Source organism: Diadema antillarum, unplaced genomic scaffold (genome assembly GCF_040938485.1).
Source record: "Diadema antillarum isolate AM-2024a unplaced genomic scaffold, OU_Dant_1.0 seq00001944_RagTag, whole genome shotgun sequence".
Taxonomy (NCBI): domain Eukaryota; kingdom Metazoa; phylum Echinodermata; class Echinoidea; order Diadematoida; family Diadematidae; genus Diadema; species Diadema antillarum.
This window is the reverse complement of record NW_027272604.1, coordinates 12,580-31,079: the sequence shown is the minus strand read 5'-3', so window position 1 is coordinate 31,079 and position 18,500 is coordinate 12,580. Positions and strand designations below refer to the sequence as shown.

Genomic DNA, 18,500 nt, shown 5'->3' with positions numbered 1-18,500 from the left:
CATTTCATTTAACAGCATTACAGTGTATGAAATGGGTGTTTCTTGGCTGAAATTTGTTGAAGGAGCAAAATTCGAAGAAATTATGATCCTGGAAAGTTTTCTTATTATTTCCTTTTATTTTATGTGACAAAGGCATAAAACAATAGATATAATAGAGATAATTGAAAACAATAATATTTTCTTAAGATTGCCCTTATATTTTGGGTTATTTTGATTCCTTCACCCAAGTTATGCCTCTAATATCATTAGTTTATCATATTATCAATTTGCAATCTCAAAATTCCAGTATTATGCAAATATGAAATGTCATAACCATATATGTACCCATCCCAAACATTTCATCTCAGGTCTCATAATGTATCACTATGTATGTTGATATGAAAAGCGCCCCCATGTGGTGACCTTGAGAAATTTTAACCATAACAAATAATAAAATTCCACTTGCTTATCATTTGTGGCAAATCTGAAAATGATTGGTCTATAAAAAGACATATATAATGGGGATAAAGAAATTATACAGAAAAATCATGTTTTTAGCATATTTCCTATGTATTTCTTTTTATTTTGGTAAATAGCGCCCTCCATGGGTGACCTTGTGAAAATTCAAATGTACGGTCATGTAGAGTATGGGTTACTCTACCCACGTGCCAAATATGACGATGATACATCAAATAATAAAAAAGTTATATGGGGGGGTACAATGTGCCCCCCTTGGGCCTGCGAGGGGTCAAAATAGCTTGGGCTTAATAGGGTTAAACTATGGGGGCCTACTAGTTTTCGACGTTGAGGGCGTTAACATCCTGAATAGAATAATAGTACGGACAGGGGGTCTGGAAACCAGGCTAAATTTGGTACCGCATTTGACCCATTTTGCGTATACACTGAGAAAAGGCCGGACTCGGCCGCGGCTCGGCCGCGGACCACCTCCAGAGCGTGGCCAAATGCGCGGTCAATTTTGGTCCCGTTGGCCTTTTCGCTCACTGTAAACGGGGTCTAAGTTAGTTATAAGCCAAATGAATTGGCTGTCAACTTCTTTTTCTTGAAGAAAAAAAAGGTGCATTCAAAGAGTTGGCTTATAAAAATTTAAGATCCCTAGACGCTAGAATGAGGGGGTTTAAGATCTCTAGACGCTAGAATGAGGGGGTTATTTTGTCCACTTTAAAGTTAGATGTATGAAAGAGTGACTTCCATGATATGCAAATGTACTGGTTTTGAACGTGCTTTATAAGTAAAAAATACAAGGGGAGGGAACTGTTGGATAGAGAAAAAACTTCTTTCAATCTCAATCTCATCTGTGTGTGTTTGTGTGTGTGTGTGTGTGTGTGTGTGTGTGTGTGTGTGTGTGTTGGGGGGGGGGGGTGGGGAGTGGGTTACCTCGAACTTACCATTGGCTACGCAGCTCCATCCACAAACACCATCACAAATACAAATTTGGTCCCGAGGACACGCCCTTCCAGGTTTATTCAAGCACGCAGTGCTGCAGGTCCGTTCGAAGTATTCGACGAGAAAATCGTTTCTTCGACACCTCCTGCCTACACGGAGTGAAAAAAAAAATGGGGAGGGGCTAGAGAGATTATAAGTACCACTTAAGCCCGAGTTCACGGTTGTGTTGGAAAACGTGGCAGCTGGATCTTTTAAAAAAAGTACAAGAAAAAGGTATCGTCTTTCTTCTTTTTTCCCGCAGGGGAAGGACGCTTAACACTTTCATTTTCCCTAAGATATAACAAATTCTTTCCTTTTATCCTTTTTTGATGAAAATTTTACTATTCTCTTTGTTTGGCTGCATTTGTACAGTTAGCTCAAATATTTTTCCAATATAAGGCTCAAATAATATTGTACTCCCCCCCCCCCCCCCCGTAGTCTCTCTCTCTCTCTCTCAGTTATTCGATGAATTATCTCCACAGCGGTCCCTATATAGATGGTTTTTCTGTGCAGTTGCATTCACGTTGAATTGACAAGTGTTCTCTCTTGTTTAAATTGAGGGAAAACATGGCATTTTTAAAGGGATAGTTAATAGGATACTTAGAAAGATATAGTATTTGTTGAGATAAGGATTCGGCTTTCAACCATTTCTGCGAGATACTCAGAAACCACTTTATGAAATACTAAAGAGCATACAATTCTAAGAGAGAATCAAAGCTTATTTCATTTAAATCAGTTGTGAAATAAACAACGTAAAACAAAGCGATCCCATCCAAATGTGTATGGGTCCCACCTTTTACTAGGATCGATTGTTTTGGTTATTTCAGCCATTTAAAAAATCAATTTAATCAAACTAAATTTTTAATTACGCTTAGACATTGTTTGCTCATTCATATTCTATAAGACGATTCTCGTCACCTGAAAATAATTATCCTCAAAAACGCTCTAAACATAAAGCCCCATCTCAACTGAAATTTTACCAACCCTTTAAAACCCCTTGGTAGATGTTTGCTCTGTTGTTGCGGGAAACTTTTGATGGCAAAATGCCTCATATGTTTTTTTTTTCCCTTACACAGGGTGTTTTATTTATACACATATTCAGAAAGTGACATTTAAAAATAATTGTTTAATACAAAACAGGATAAGAATTGAATGATAATTCAATCATCGACAAAAATATCTCATATTGCCTTGGTCGATTGTTGATAAAGGTGATGGCTTGTCCTGAAATAATATGTGAATAAACTGTTAATATCCTTTGTTTATTGAATAAAATGGTATGTTATCTTGCACACTGAGTCAACCGTTTGGTATTACGCTTAACTGCTAACCGCCTTCGGTTTAGACTCTTTTGTAGCACTACTACAAAAGGCTTCAGTTCATCTCGACTGGGTTCTGAGAGTCGCTGTAGGCATTGCAGTACTGAGAAGTCTGCTAAACACCACATCGAGCCACGACGGCAAAAAATACGTTTCATAAACCTGACCAGAGCTCGATCGATAGCTTGTAGCTTTGAATCACAAGAAAATGTGACAATATATTTATAAATATCTGCATATTGCTAAATTGAAATCAGCTTGAAATAAAATGAACAGCGTTATACATGTATAGCCCACAAGCAAACTTAAAAGAATCAGCTCCTTATGTTAATGAACATTCCTCCAAGATATTAAAAATCCTTATGGACCTTCGAGGCAGTGGGTTACTACTTTTGACGCACACACGACAAAGTGACATAATAATTCTAACAATATTGATTTTCTGGCCACGGCACGGACACAGTTGAGTATTTTTTGTTCCATCCTCACAATTCATCATTCCCGGAACAGTGAAATAGGAAATTAACGGAAAGACGTAATTATAGAGTTGTATGGTTGATTATACTTATGTGTCGACAAGTGTTCCTAGGACCGCTCCATGAACCGTCAACGCATGTTCTCTCAGCCGAGGAGCGAGGGAACACGGCGTACTTGTCGTCGCACAGTGTCCTTGCTACCGTTCCTTCAGGATAAGTGTCGGCCCCAGGTGAAGCCGGAGGATCGTATATGATGTTTGCGAAAGTTACCCACTCAAGGGAGGTGCAGTTTTCGGCTAACACTCCTAAAACAAAGAGACAAACCAGAATGTGAAGAGTCTAAACGAACCGAAAAGAGTTCGTTTTGGTGTTCAATCAAGGAGTTGCTAGGTTTTATATTGCCTAAAATGTCAACCAACGCTTTCGTGTTGATCACTTACTGAGAATGAATGTAAAAAAGTCCAAGAGAATTCAGTCGAATTCTTGGCTGTACTCAGAAAAATAATTTAATGAGGGTGCACAAATATATTCAGTATTTAGGAGAACTCATAAGAGTGTCAAGTGTTGAGGAAGGTACTCCCCTTCCATGTAAAGGGATATTTTGTATTTTAGAATTTCAATTCAACTGTCTTATTGCAAAATTTAGATGGAATATTCTGTCACCTCTCATTCGGCATGTTCTTCTCAACTATTGTACTGTACTGCGGTAATTAGCCCCGCGGAAGGGGGAAGGCCGTGCCCCTCCACTTTTTAACAGAATATTATAGAGTTTGTGTATACCGCAGATTTTGCAGGGAAAGAAAGAGGTAAGACAAGCCGAAGGGGGGGGGGGGTGTAAAGGAGTATTTCTCCAGTCCATGATCAAGTTAGCTTGAGCCTGATCCGGGTGCACGTCACGAGACTGACACTCATGAGTCATAGAGCTCACAAGTTATAGAGCCCACGAGTTTTACAGCCTATAAGTCACACAGCCCACTAATACAGGAGTAGTATACTATGTGCCCCCAGAAGGTGAATTGAGGCGCTGTTTTGAAGGATCACTCGCGGAAAACAATAGATAATCCCCTAGAGAACAATAGCGATCCTCAAAAAGAACAATAGGAGGGAGGATCTCAAGAACAATAGGAGGCGCAGGATCTTAGAGGAGAGAACAATAGGAGGCGTAGGATCTTGGAGGAGAGAACAATAGGAGGCGCAGGATCCTCCGCGGACTGAGAGTGCGCTTAACTGAGACGGTCGGTACCTGTACTGATGGACGTGAGACAGTTCTCTCTCTCTCACTTTTTTTTTGTTTTGTTTATTTGAACGCATGGGTTATATCACCAGAGACAAGAACAGTAGGGTTTCATCATCACGTACACTTGTATAGTGCTGGGATTTTGTTCCACTGCCATGTTGGCTACAATAATGCTTCTGGTTAGGTTATTGACGAAATGTCGTATTGCGTTGTGAATGGTCATTTTCGATTATATTATGTCATGTTGTTGTTGTCCTTGTTGTTTTCAGTTGAAAAAGGGATATTCCATTTTGGACGTAACGGTAAAAAGAAGTTGCATCTCATGCACGTTGAAGTATGATTTTTTTTTGTTTTCTTTTGTTTATGTATAGCAACTCCTCTATAGCGATTACCATTTGGCATGATGAAATTGATTGTACTCCGAAACAGCTAGATAGCATTGACATTGTTAGCAAACACTCCCGCAGATACACAACGATGAATGATATTCAATGAAAGCATAGATGTAGTTGAGAAAGAAATCACGATGAGGCTCTTGATGACGCAAAAATGTGGGTCTCCTATACCACCTAAATCATTGTCTACTTAAGTTGCGACAGTCTCATCCATGAAACACCATCGATGATGGTAATAATGTTTCTCACTGAAAAAGTTATTCCCTATTTCTATTCGTCGTTTTGTCACAATACTAGAATTGTAATTCCAGTCTGTTGGGGTTTACACACCCAACATCTCACTCGCAGTTATGTATACCACTCCGAGGATATATACACACATATTATGTGATATATATATATATATATATATATATATATACATACATATATACGTTCCGTTAGGGAAACCCCTTGTAACTTCTGAGGCTCTGTTTTCCCCCGTCATGTTCCAAAGTCATCGTCACAAGGTTGTTGATATTGCTATAGCTACAGGTTATACGTTAAAAGTTCATTAGTGACTGATAAACCTGCTTGTTGCCGTTATTGTTAAGATATTTGTGCGACTGGTACGCATTACTCTTCTTGAGGAACGATAGAACGAGCTCATCTGTAGGTGATTTCATCTTATCACTACAATGTGGCTGTTCAGCAGGTGTTGAATTAGATATTATGAAAACGTGTTCATATTCGACGTATTGGCACTTCCAAAAGAGTTTCCAACAAAAGCGGCTAAGAGAACCAGCGAAGGAAATGAGCGTCTTTCAGGTTTGTCATTCTTGTAAAGGTGACAACAAAACAGTTCCATCGCAGTTATCTATAGAAAGTGCTCTACAGACAAAATCGATCGGCAGTACCCGTTCACCCTACTCTTCCATTATTTGATGGGCAGTCAAAGTGTCCGAAATAGAAGGACAGTGCAGGTGTGACGTCACAGTAAACCTCTCCTTTCAGTGGTTTTTGTCAATGAGACACGTTAAGACGTATTTTCGAGGTGTGTAAATAGGTCTATACAAACAGATCACCACGATCGCGGACGTCTGAGAAGGTAAGCCATGCGTCAACATCTCATTTCATTACGAATATATGGGATAATCCAAAATCATCCGCAGCTATCCCGTAAACAGTAGTCATGTAATGGTGGAAGAACTAACGAGATCCTTACAAACGGTGTTTTCATCCGATATCCATTGTTTTTAGAGTAAAAATTGAGGAACCTACGATCGGTGTATGCAAGGACAGTCACGTGACACGCTTTAAGTTTGTGACTACCAGTTAAAGTGAACTCTGTTGACAAACTGTGCCACTCGATTATACTTCATATTATTGCGTTGATATGTTTTATCTACAATGATCAATGTTTCGTGCACATTTTGAAAGAAGTTATCGTGTATATTACAGGAATGTTCCGTTTAAGCAGCGATTGACAGCTGTGAGGCCACATTAACAAAATAGAACTCATAACGATGATTGTAGCGCAACTGATGATATTTTTAACGAATCTGCTGATAATACCGGATGTGGAGACTGTCCGCCCCGAGTTTGTTTGCAGTATACTATACACTATGTTGTTACGTTGTCAATAGCATTATACAGCGATAAATGAGTTATTGTACCCGTGATACAAAATTAATGTCGGGATAGACGGACCATGTCATTTATTCTGCATATACCTTGGGCAATGATTGTACATCACACGCAGACAACAATGGTCTATATCGAAGAGTATAAGGTAATTATAGCCTTGAAACGGAAGAGGGTCAAAGAAATACACTCATTAGTATCGTACAGTATACTTGACATCTCAGTATAAGACAACCAATAGTGAAATGAAAACGTGAAGTATCGTACATAATTGAAATTTTATTGTGTTATTGCTTGTTTTCAGAGATTACGGACTTAATGTACCAAATCGGTCAGTATCAGCGATAGAAATAACGTCAAAGGAAAATGACCTGGATGTTGTGTTCAGTTGTTTAAACATGTTGTATTAGCTGAAAATACATCCCAATAAAGATGAATGGGAAAAAATGGAATTTAAAGGCGCCGGGCTAATATGATGTTTAATGCGCAGCTTGTGCAAAACATGAATTACAGGAACAGTAAAGGTATAAGGATAATTAAGTCCTGTAGACAAAGTTAAACAAAGAGCACGTCCCATTTTAGCTCTTCCCACACCAGACACATTTGAATGAGATTGACCGCAACGAAAATACTGAATGAGACCTGTCGCAGTCGGCATTGAACTCCAATTCAAGAACGCTGTCGCCAAAAATGAATTATGTGTATTGTACTGTCGTGTATATATATATATATATATATATATATATATATATATTTCCTTGTTTTCGTTTTCCGCTTCGATATTATGGCATGGTGGCAAAAAAGAAATATCAGCTGTGTTGGTATATCTATATGTCATTTCTTAACAAGGAATGCTCTAATTGCATGTAGATTTATTACTAACGACGCATCTAAGTACAGACTAACGTTTATAGCACAGTACGTATTGATTTTGTATAAACACGTTGCCCCTTCTTCGAGAATTCAGCCACTCAATCAATATTCTGAGCGAAGGGACTGTGTATAAATCCCATTGAGGGGATTGAATGAAAGTTCTCCAGACAGTAATACGCAAATAGCGTGTGAAAGGGGTGTATTGACGTACAAGGGTTTCGGCAAACTCACTGAACCCTAAAGGGTATTTGTTGTTACTATTACTTACTTACTTACTGCCCATTATGCCTCCTGGCATGTAGGGCAGCAACGAAGGTCCTCCACTCTGGTCTGTTCTGGGCTAGCTTCTGGACACCTCCCCATGTCAGGTTTAGGGATTTCATCTCTTCCTCAACTGTGCGACGCCAGGTGGTCTTGGGTCGCCCTCTTCTCCTTCTTCCTTCAGGTGTCCAGTGAAGGGCAACTCTTGGGATGCTTTCTTGTTCTTTTCTCAGGACATGTCCAATCCAGTTCCAGCGCCGCTTTGTTATTATTTCTTCCATACTGTCTAGCTGACATCTTATCAACAGCTCTTCATTTGATATTTTGTTTGGCCAAAAAATCCGGCAAATCTTCCTCAAGCTTTTGGTGTGAAATACCGACAGCTGATGAATATCATTGGCTGTTATTCTCCAGCATTCTGCACCATAGAGGAGGGTGGAGAGAATGCAGCTCTGGTACAACTTGAGTTTTGTCTTGATTCTGTACTGTTGTGACTTCCAAATATTATTTAAACCTCTGAAGGCGTTCCTAGCTTTGTTGATTCTGTTTTTGATATCACTGTGTGCGCCTCCGTCTTGTTTTACAGTACTGCCTAGATAAATGAACTCATCTGTTTCTGGTAGGGCATCACCGTTTACATGGATTGGTAGTGGGCCCGAGACATTTAAGACCATCACTTCAGATTTCTTCTGGTTTATTTTCAAGCCGACTTGTTGTGCAAAGTAGCTCAGCCGTGTTGTTTTCTCTTGCATATGTTGGTGAGTGTGTGAGACTAGGGCCAGATCATCAGCAAAGTCAAGGTCTTCTAGTGCTGAGAAGAGAGTCCATCGTATGCCTCTTGTTTTGTCTTCTGTTGTACGGCGCATTACCCAATCAATAACGATGTTGAAGAGCAATGCTGACATCACACATCCTTGTCTGACTCCAGTCTTTACTTGGAATGCCAGGTCGCTATTCCCCACCCTGCATTTGAAGTTGGTGTAGATCACCTTGATGAGTTCCACTATGTGCTGTGGGATTCCATACATCCTCAAGATTTTCCACAGGCCGTCCCGGTGTATACTATCAAAGGCCTTTTCAAAGTCAACAAAGTTGATGTATATCTGTCTCTGCCACTCCGTGCACTGTTCAATGATGTTACGTAGTGCAAATATTTGGTCTACGCACGATCTCCCTTTGCGGAATCCTGCCTGTTCCTTCCGCAGCTTTTCATCGACTGCCTCTGTTAAACGTTGCACAATAATTTTTGCCATAATTTTACTAGGTACTGATAGAAGTGTAATTCCGCGCCAGTTATTACAATTTCTCAAATTGCCCTTCTTTGGTATCTTTATGATAATGCCTTCCATCCAGTCATCAGGTATCTCTTTCTTCTGCCAAATAGCAGTGAAAAGTGGTTGAAGTAGTTTGGAGGCCATGTCAGGTTCTGTCTTGAAAAGATCGGCATTCAGATTGTCTTGGCCAGGGGCTTTTCCACTTTTTAGGGTCCTAATGGCTGAGACAATTTCCTCCCTTGTTGGTGGATCTATGCTTATTTCCAAGTCATCTCTTGCAGGTGCTACATCTGGTTCTGTTGTGGGTGAGGGTCTGTTTAGCACTTCCTTGAAGTGCTCAGCCCAACGAGCTTCCTGTTGTGCCTCGGTTGTTAACAGCTGACCATTTTTGTCTTCTATTGGCATCTCAGTTGCTCGTCTGTGTTTTCCACTCACTACTTTGGTGATCTTGTACACTTTCCCCTGTTCTCCTTTTCTAGCTGCTTCTTCTGCCTGGTTTGCTAGATCATCTAGGTATGCTCGCTTGTCAGCTCTGGTTTTTCTCTGCACTGTTTTGTTTGTTTCTTGGTATTGCTTCTTGTATCTTTCCTTCAATCTTTCAGACTTGGTGTCATTTATTTTCTTCTTCAAAGCCCTTCTATTTTCAATTACTTGCCAAGTGTCTTCACTTATCCACTCCTTCTTCTTGTTGTGTTTGTAACCAAGGCAAGATTCACTTGTCTTCCCATAGACTGCTTTGGTCTGCTCCCACATGGTGTTGATATCCTCTGATTCTATCTGGTCCAACATATCTGGTAGTGCTTGGAATCTGTTTTTTAGTTGCAGTACAAATGAACCTTTGACTTTGCTGTTTCGCAACTTTCCAACATCAAACTGTTTTTTGGCTGTCTTCTTGGGACCTTCTTTTCTGAGCTTTACTCTCAGGAGAGCTGTAACCAAATGGTGGTCGCTACCAACGTCAGCTCCACGTTTAACTTTGACATCAAGCAGAGAACGTCTCCAGGTGCCATTTATCATTAGATGGTCGATTTGATTTCGATCCCTTCCATTTGGAGAGTGCCATGTTAACTTGTGGATCTCCCTGTGTTGGAACAAGGTTCCGCCAATGACCAAGTCATGCATGGAGCAAAATTCTGCCAACCTCTCCCCATTCTCGTTCATTCTCCCGCAGCCTTCTCTACCCATTTCCCTGTCATGTTCGGTGTTGTTGTTTCCTACTTTGGCATTTAGGTCTCCCATCACTAGTTTCAAGTCATGTTCCGGTGTAGCTTCTAAAACAGATTGAAGTTGTTCATAGAATTCATCCTTCAAGCATTCTTCGCTGTCGTTTGTTGGAGCATAGCACTGGATAATAGATGTGTTGATTTGTTTCCCCCTCAATCGTATCTTCATAAGCCTATTGCTGATAGGTTGCCACTCTATTAAACTCTTCTCCACTCCTTTCTTCAAAATGATGGCCACTCCTTCTCTATGTTGCTGGTCATCCCTTCCAGAGTACAGCACCGTTTCTCCTGTGGATGTTGAAAGCCTCCCTGATCCTGTCCATCTGCTCTCACTTACTCCTAATATATCTAACTTATATCTTCTCATCTCTGATGTTACTTGTGCTAATTTCCCTGTATCATACATTGTCCTAACATTCCAGAAGCCTATTCTAGTTCTAGTTTTGGCATTCAGAACTTCCACCTTCCTGCCATTGGCTTCCTTTCGGCTTTCACCAATGGCATTCATCCTAGCATCTGCCGATAGCCCTGGAAGTCCATTACGCCTAGTAGTGTTGATTCCTTCTGTTGCTGTTTCCGTAACGTGTTCTTTTTTACAAGACAGAGTTGTTAGCCCTGTGCTCAACCCCCAACCTGGAGGACCAGTGGATTGCTCTTTGTCTGGCCTCTACCCTTCGACCTGTCCAGCATGGGGGGCCCTACCAGGAGATAAATCTCCCGCTGGCATAGCTCTAGGGGTCACTGAGACGCACAAGCTTCCCGACCACTACAAGGTTGCAATCCAACGGGAAGTACTATATAAACAGATAAAAGCTCCTATATATCACGCAATGCATACACCTGCATCATCAGTCGAGCTCTGCATCTTCGTGTCCACTCTGGAAGACAGAAGGTTGACCATCTGATATACATCATCATTCTGTACAGACAGCTCCAACTAGACACCGTGAGAAGTATCAACCAATGACATGTTCTTCGTTGCATTTCATCGTCGAACAGGTGAGGCGGAAACGTGTGGTGCGTATTGAAATATCAAACCAGGTCAACAGTTCCCATTTATAAAACTTAGCATGTGTGCAAAGGCGTATGTATGTTGTGATGGAGGCAGGGAGCATATTAGTAGGATAATACGTGTTATTTTGTGAAAATATATCTGTGTTCAGTCAGGGTGGTACTCCTCCCTGGTTCAGTCTTGCGTATACGTACCTTGTTGAGCATGAACAGAATGGTCGCATAGACATGTATATTTGTTTTCGTCATCCTAGCATATCACGAAGAATATCTTTGATAAATAGAATTTCAACAAAAATAATGTAAGTTGACTGGTTTCTGTTCGTTTGTCTGATCTAATATGTCATAGACCTGGTGGGAGAAGACCGTTGTGTATACCTAGGAGTGGCTCGTAACGTCATCACACTTGCATCCATCAAGCTATTCTTGAGTCCAACATCGAGAGATTAGTCCCGTAAGTCATATAAAAATCAAGAATTATATTGATCAGTGTGTTCGAACGTCATATATAAGACCCTGTTTTCAGTTATGGGTCAGGTGGTTATACCCATTACGCTCGATGTAGCTATAATTGGTAGATTAGTCTAATAAAAGAAGAAGAAATGAGCAATAACACAAATAATTATGATCGATGCTGAATTCGTCAACATGTTTGAGGGTTACTTCAACACAACTTTGGTCCACGAGTCATGCATAATTGACGACTTTCAGTTCGAAATCTATGCGGAGTTAGCTCGTATACTCAGTGTTAATCACATTTCCTTTTCTTTTCTCGGTAGGTTATGTAGGCTTAACACTCGTTAAGAAATGACAAAATGCACATAATATTTTGTGGAATTCATGTCAAAGGATGCATACTTAGATGACCAGAATGGTCGTTGTATCAACAGTTGGAGCACCTTATTTTATTTTATTGCTTTGCATTGAATGCATGAAACGTGTTCTTCAATTAATATTGAGAACTATATACCCAGGATTGGTATGAGGTAGCTTGTGCTGGCAAGCACTTCATTTTTTTTTTAAAGATCAGTTGATTCCATTGCATCTCATACGCTTATGTCAGTCAATTATGATATATATACAAGCTATAATCGTGTAAAAGAGAGATCAGGTGCTCACATTTCGCACTACAGGATTTAAAGGTTGTGATCATGACACTTGAATCGGTGGTCGGATATGTTACAACATGAAATGATCTATGTTTACACCGACGAATTAGACTGTGGCATCTCTGATGAGAATACTGAACGTGTTCATTTTTGATACTGCGACAATATAAGCGTCCTAATCACTGTTGTTTATTAAAATAAAATCTTTGGCTCCACGCACTTGCAAACGAGTCTTATCATTTGAAACAGTTATTGTGTGTCATAGTCATCGTTGTTTGTATGTAGTGTAAACGAATTACGAACTCTATTACATTATCTCCCAACAGAGCAAAACATACTGGAAATCCGAACATCTTTTGTGCCTCATTAATCAAGGAAAGCATCGGTGCAAGAACATGTCGAAGTATATCAGTACATATGAAACATGTATACATAATATGTGAAATAGGGTAGAAAGAGCTGTAGGAGACCATGTTCAACGCTGTGAAATATGAACAACGGTAACAAACGGTGACATTTTGCTTACAAGTGCTAATCGAATACTTGATACAGGGTGTATTGTTCGGCGATGAGCTATGGGTTCCTGTGTCTATCTGCGTGTATAATCATGTTTCTTTACGTCTTTATGAAATGCATTGACTTGTAATCTTTCTCTAAAGTATTTATACAATATCATTACATCGCAACATTGAAGGGAAATCCGTATTACAACCCACATCTTTTTACATTGTACACAAATATGAAACCCAGGTTAACGTCCCTTCTTTGCCTTGAACGCATGTAGGCTGTACGTGATACATGCAATATTGTATCCCGCAGTAGGGCGCTCGGATCATGCAGAGTCATCCCAGGATATTAATGCACATTATTGTTGTTGTTTCTCATTAATCCAAAACATAACATTACAAGTATAGTGTGACGCTTACAAAAGTAAAGCGAACAAACACCGATTTAAAGCGAAAGACTCGAAATATATTGGAGATGTCAAGTGGTGAATATGCAAAGGTGGATTAAAAAGAAAAAAAAAGGCAAATTACACACTATACTTGTAATGTTATGTTTTGGATTAATGAGAAACAACAACAATAATGTGCATTAATATCCTGGGATGACTCTGCATGATCCGAGCGCCCTACTGCGGGATACAATATTGCATGTATCACGTACAGCCTACATGCGTTCAAGGCAAAGAAGGGACGTTAACCTGGGTTTCATATTTGTGTACAATGTAAAAAGATGTGGGTTGTAATACGGATTTCCCTTCAATGTTGCGATGTAATGATATTGTATAAATACTTTAGAGAAAGATTACAAGTCAATGCATTTCATAAAGACGTAAAGAAACATGATTATACACGCAGATAGACACAGGAACCCATAGCTCATCGCCGAACAATACACCCTGTATCAAGTATTCGATTAGCACTTGTAAGCAAAATGTCACCGTTTGTTACCGTTGTTCATATTTCACAGCGTTGAACATGGTCTCCTACAGCTCTTTCTACCCTATTTCACATATTATGTATACATGTTTCATATGTACTGATATACTTCGACATGTTCTTGCACCGATGCTTTCCTTGATTAATGAGGCACAAAAGATGTTCGGATTTCCAGTATGTTTTGCTCTGTTGGGAGATAATGTAATAGAGTTCGTAATTCGTTTACACTACATACAAACAACGATGACTATGACACACAATAACTGTTTCAAATGATAAGACTCGTTTGCAAGTGCGTGGAGCCAAAGATTTTATTTTAATAAACAACAGTGATTAGGACGCTTATATTGTCGCAGTATCAAAAATGAACACGTTCAGTATTCTCATCAGAGATGCCACAGTCTAATTCGTCGGTGCAAACATAGATCATTTCATGTTGTAACATATCCGACCACCGATTCAAGTGTCATGATCACAACCTTTAAATCCTGTAGTGCGAAATGTGAGCACCTGATCTCTCTTTTACACGATTATAGCTTGTATATATATCATAATTGACTGACATAAGCGTATGAGATGCAATGGAATCAACTGATCTTTAAAAAAAAAATGAAGTGCTTGCCAGCACAAGCTACCTCATACCAATCCTGGGTATATAGTTCTCAATATTAATTGAAGAACACGTTTCATGCATTCAATGCAAAGCAATAAAATAAAATAAGGTGCTCCAACTGTTGATACAACGACCATTCTGGTCATCTAAGTATGCATCCTTTGACATGAATTCCACAAAATATTATGTGCATTTTGTCATTTCTTAACGAGTGTTAAGCCTACATAACCTACCGAGAAAAGAAAAGGAAATGTGATTAGCACTGAGTATACGAGCTAACTCCGCATAGATTTCGAACTGAAAGTCGTCAATTATGCATGACTCGTGGACCAAAGTTGTGTTAAAGTAACCCTCAAACATGTTGACGAATTCAGCATCGATCATAATTATTTGTGTTATTGCTCATTTCTTCTTCTTTTATTAGACTAATCTACCAATTATAGCTACATCGAGCGTAATGGGTATAACCACCTGACCCATAACTGAAAACAGGGTCTTATATATGACGTTCGAACACACTGATCAATATAATTCTTGATTTTTATATGACTTACCGGACTAATCTCTCGATGTTGGACTCAAGAATAGCTTGATGGATGCAAGTGTGATGACGTTACGAGCCACTCCTAGGTATACATAACGGTCTTCTCCCACCAGGTCTATGACATATTAGATCAGACAAACGAACAGAAACCAGTCAACTTACATTATTTTTGTTGAAATTCTATTTATCAAAGATATTCTTCGTGATATGCTAGGATGACGAAAACAAATATACATGTCTATGCGACCATTCTGTTCATGCTCAACAAGGTACGTATACGCAAGACTGAACCAGGGAGGAGTACCACCCTGACTGAACACAGATATATTTTCACAAAATAACACGTATTATCCTACTAATATGCTCCCTGCCTCCATCACAACATACATACGCCTTTGCACACATGCTAAGTTTTATTAATGGGAACTGTTGACCTGGTTTGATATTTCAATACGCACCACACGTTTCCGCCTCACCTGTTCGACGATGAAATGCAACGAAGAACATGTCATTGGTTGATACTTCTCACGGTGTCTAGTTGGAGCTGTCTGTACAGAATGATGATGTATATCAGATGGTCAACCTTCTGTCTTCCAGAGTGGACACGAAGATGCAGAGCTCGACTGATGATGCAGGTGTATGCATTGCGTGATATATAGGAGCTTTTATCTGTTTATATAGTAACAACAAATACCCTTTAGGGTTCAGTGAGTTTGCCGAAACCCTTGTACGTCAATACACCCCTTTCACACGCTATTTGCATATTACTGTCTGGAGAACTTTCATTCAATCCCCACAATGGGATTTATACACAGTCCCTTCGCTCAGAATATTGATTGAGTGGCTGAATTCTCGAAGAAGGGGCAACGTGTTTATACAAAATCAATACGTACTGTGCTATAAACGTTAGTCTGTACTTAGATGCGTCGTTAGTAGTAAATCTACATGCAATTAGAGCATTCCTTGTTAAGAAATGACATATAGATATACCAACACAGCTGATATTTCTTTTTTGCCACCATGCCATAATATCGAAGCGGAAAACGAAAACAAGGAAATATATATATATATATATATATATATATATATATATATACACGACAGTACAATACACGTACATAATTCATTTTTGGCGACAGCGTTCTTGAATTGGAGTTCAATGCCGACTGCGACAGGTCTCATTCAGTATTTTCGTTGCGGTCAATCTCATTCAAATGTGTCTGGTGTGGGAAGAGCTAAAATGGGACGTGCTCTTTGTTTAACTTTGTCTACAGGACTTAATTATCCTTATACCTTTACTGTTCCTGTAATTCATGTTTTGCACAAGCTGCGCATTAAACATCATATTAGCCCGGCGCCTTTAAATTCCATTTTTTCCCATTCATCTTTATTGGGATGTATTTTCAGCTAATACAACATGTTTAAACAACTGAACACAACATCCAGGTCATTTTCCTTTGACGTTATTTCTATCGCTGATACTGACCGATTTGGTACATTAAGTCCGTAATCTCTGAAAACAAGCAATAACACAATAAAATTTCAATTATGTACGATACTTCACGTTTTCATTTCACTATTGGTTGTCTTATACTGAGATGTCAAGTATACTGTACGATACTAATGAGTATATTTCTTTGACCCTCTTCCGTTTCAAGGCTATAATTACCTTATACTCTTCGATATAGACCATTGTTGTCTGCGTGTGATGTACAATCATTGCCCAAGGTATATGCAGAATAAATGACATGGTCCGTCTATCCCGACATTAATTTTGTATCACGGGTACAATAACTCATTTATCGCTGTATAATGCTATTGACAACGTAACAACATAGTGTATAGTATACTGCAAACAAACTCGGGGCGGACAGTCTCCACATCCGGTATTATCAGCAGATTCGTTAAAAATATCATCAGTTGCGTTACAATCATCGCTATGAGTTCTATTTTGTTAATGTGGCCTCACAGCTGTCAATCGCTGCTTAAACGGAACATTCCTGTAATATACACGATAACTTCTTTCAAAATGTGCACGAAACATTGATCATTGTAGATAAAACATATCAACGCAATAATATGAAGTATAATCGAGTGGCACAGTTTGTCGACAGAGTTCACTTTAACTGGTAGTCACAAACTTAAAGCGTGTCACGTGACTGTCCTTGCATACACCGATCGTAGGTTCCTCAATTTTTACTCTAAAAATAATGGATATCGGATGAAAACACCGTTTGTAAGGATCTCGTTAGTTCTTCCACCATTACATGACTATTGTTTACGGGATAGCTGCGGATGATTTTGGATTATCCCATATATTCGTAATGAAATGAGATGTTGACGCATGGCTTACCTTCTCAGACGTCCGCGATCGTGGTGATCTGTTTGTATAGACCTATTTACACACCTCGAAAATACGTCTTAACGTGTCTCATTCACAAAAGCCACTGAAAGGAGAGGTTTACTGTGACGTCACACCTGCACTGTCCTTCTATTTCGGACACTTTGACTGCCCATCAAATAATGGAAGAGTAGGGTGAACGGGTACTGCCGATCGATTTTGTCTGTAGAGCACTTTCTATAGATAACTGCGATGGAACTGTTTTGTTGTCACCTTTACAAGAATGACAAACCTGAAAGACGCTCATTTCCTTCGCTGGTTCTCTTAGCCGCTTTTGTTGGAAACTCTTTTGGAAGTGCCAATACGTCGAATATGAACACGTTTTCATAATATCTAATTCAACACCTGCTGAACAGCCACATTGTAGTGATAAGATGAAATCACCTACAGATGAGCTCGTTCTATCGTTCCTCAAGAAGAGTAATGCGTACCAGTCGCACAAATATCTTAACAATAACGGCAACAAGCAGGTTTATCAGTCACTAATGAACTTTTAACGTATAACCTGTAGCTATAGCAATATCAACAACCTTGTGACGATGACTTTGGAACATGACGGGGGAAAACAGAGCCTCAGAAGTTACAAGGGGTTTCCCTAACGGAACGTATATATGTATGTATATATATATATATATATATATATATATATATATATGTATATATATATATATATATATATATTTATATATATATCACATAATATGTGTGTATATATCCTCGGAGTGGTATACATAACTGCGAGTGAGATGTTGGGTGTGTAAACCCCAACAGACTGGAATTACAATTCTAGTATTGTGACAAAACGACGAATAGAAATAGGGAACTAGAGATTGTAATTTGTCATTACTGACAAATTAAGGTGATCCGATTTTTTTTTTCAATGATTCGAGTCCTGATCGCAATAGGCATGACCATACAGGTTTCGTCTGTTGTTAAAAACGTTGGCCGTGTGATGTTTGAATTCTCGTTTAGAAAAGGGAGTCATATCTGCCATCTTTGGTACCAAATTCCGTATACACTAGATAACGAAGATACAACAACAAATACATATGACCTTTGACCCACCTTTACACTCCCAAGATGGCATCTGAGGAAAAAGTGGTTATTTTGTGAAATGATTTTTGCGACATCGTCTATACGTGTGCAAAATATATAAAGGGCTGTTTTTCGTGAGTTATTGCAAAGAAAGTTGCAGAAAGAAAGAAATATCTCAATACATCGAAGATCAGCTTTTAGATAATTTCAACGACTGTGCTTTGTGGTCTATAATTGACAAG

At 39.2% G+C, this 18,500-nt stretch overlaps 1 protein-coding gene across 1 annotated transcript in view; it reads right to left on the bottom strand.

Moving 5' to 3' along the window:
* Positions 1-4,856, bottom strand: part of LOC139713297 (complement factor H-related protein 1-like) — a 56,977-nt gene extending 52,121 nt beyond the window's left edge. The window contains exons 1-2 of the mRNA XM_071625040.1: positions 4,847-4,856; positions 3,307-3,522 (exon numbers count right to left, since the gene is read on the bottom strand). Of these exons, the coding sequence (XP_071481141.1) occupies positions 3,307-3,522; positions 4,847-4,856 (226 nt within the window). The remainder of the gene's footprint in view (positions 1-3,306; positions 3,523-4,846) is intronic.
* Between the last annotated feature and the right edge of the window lie 13,644 nt (positions 4,857-18,500).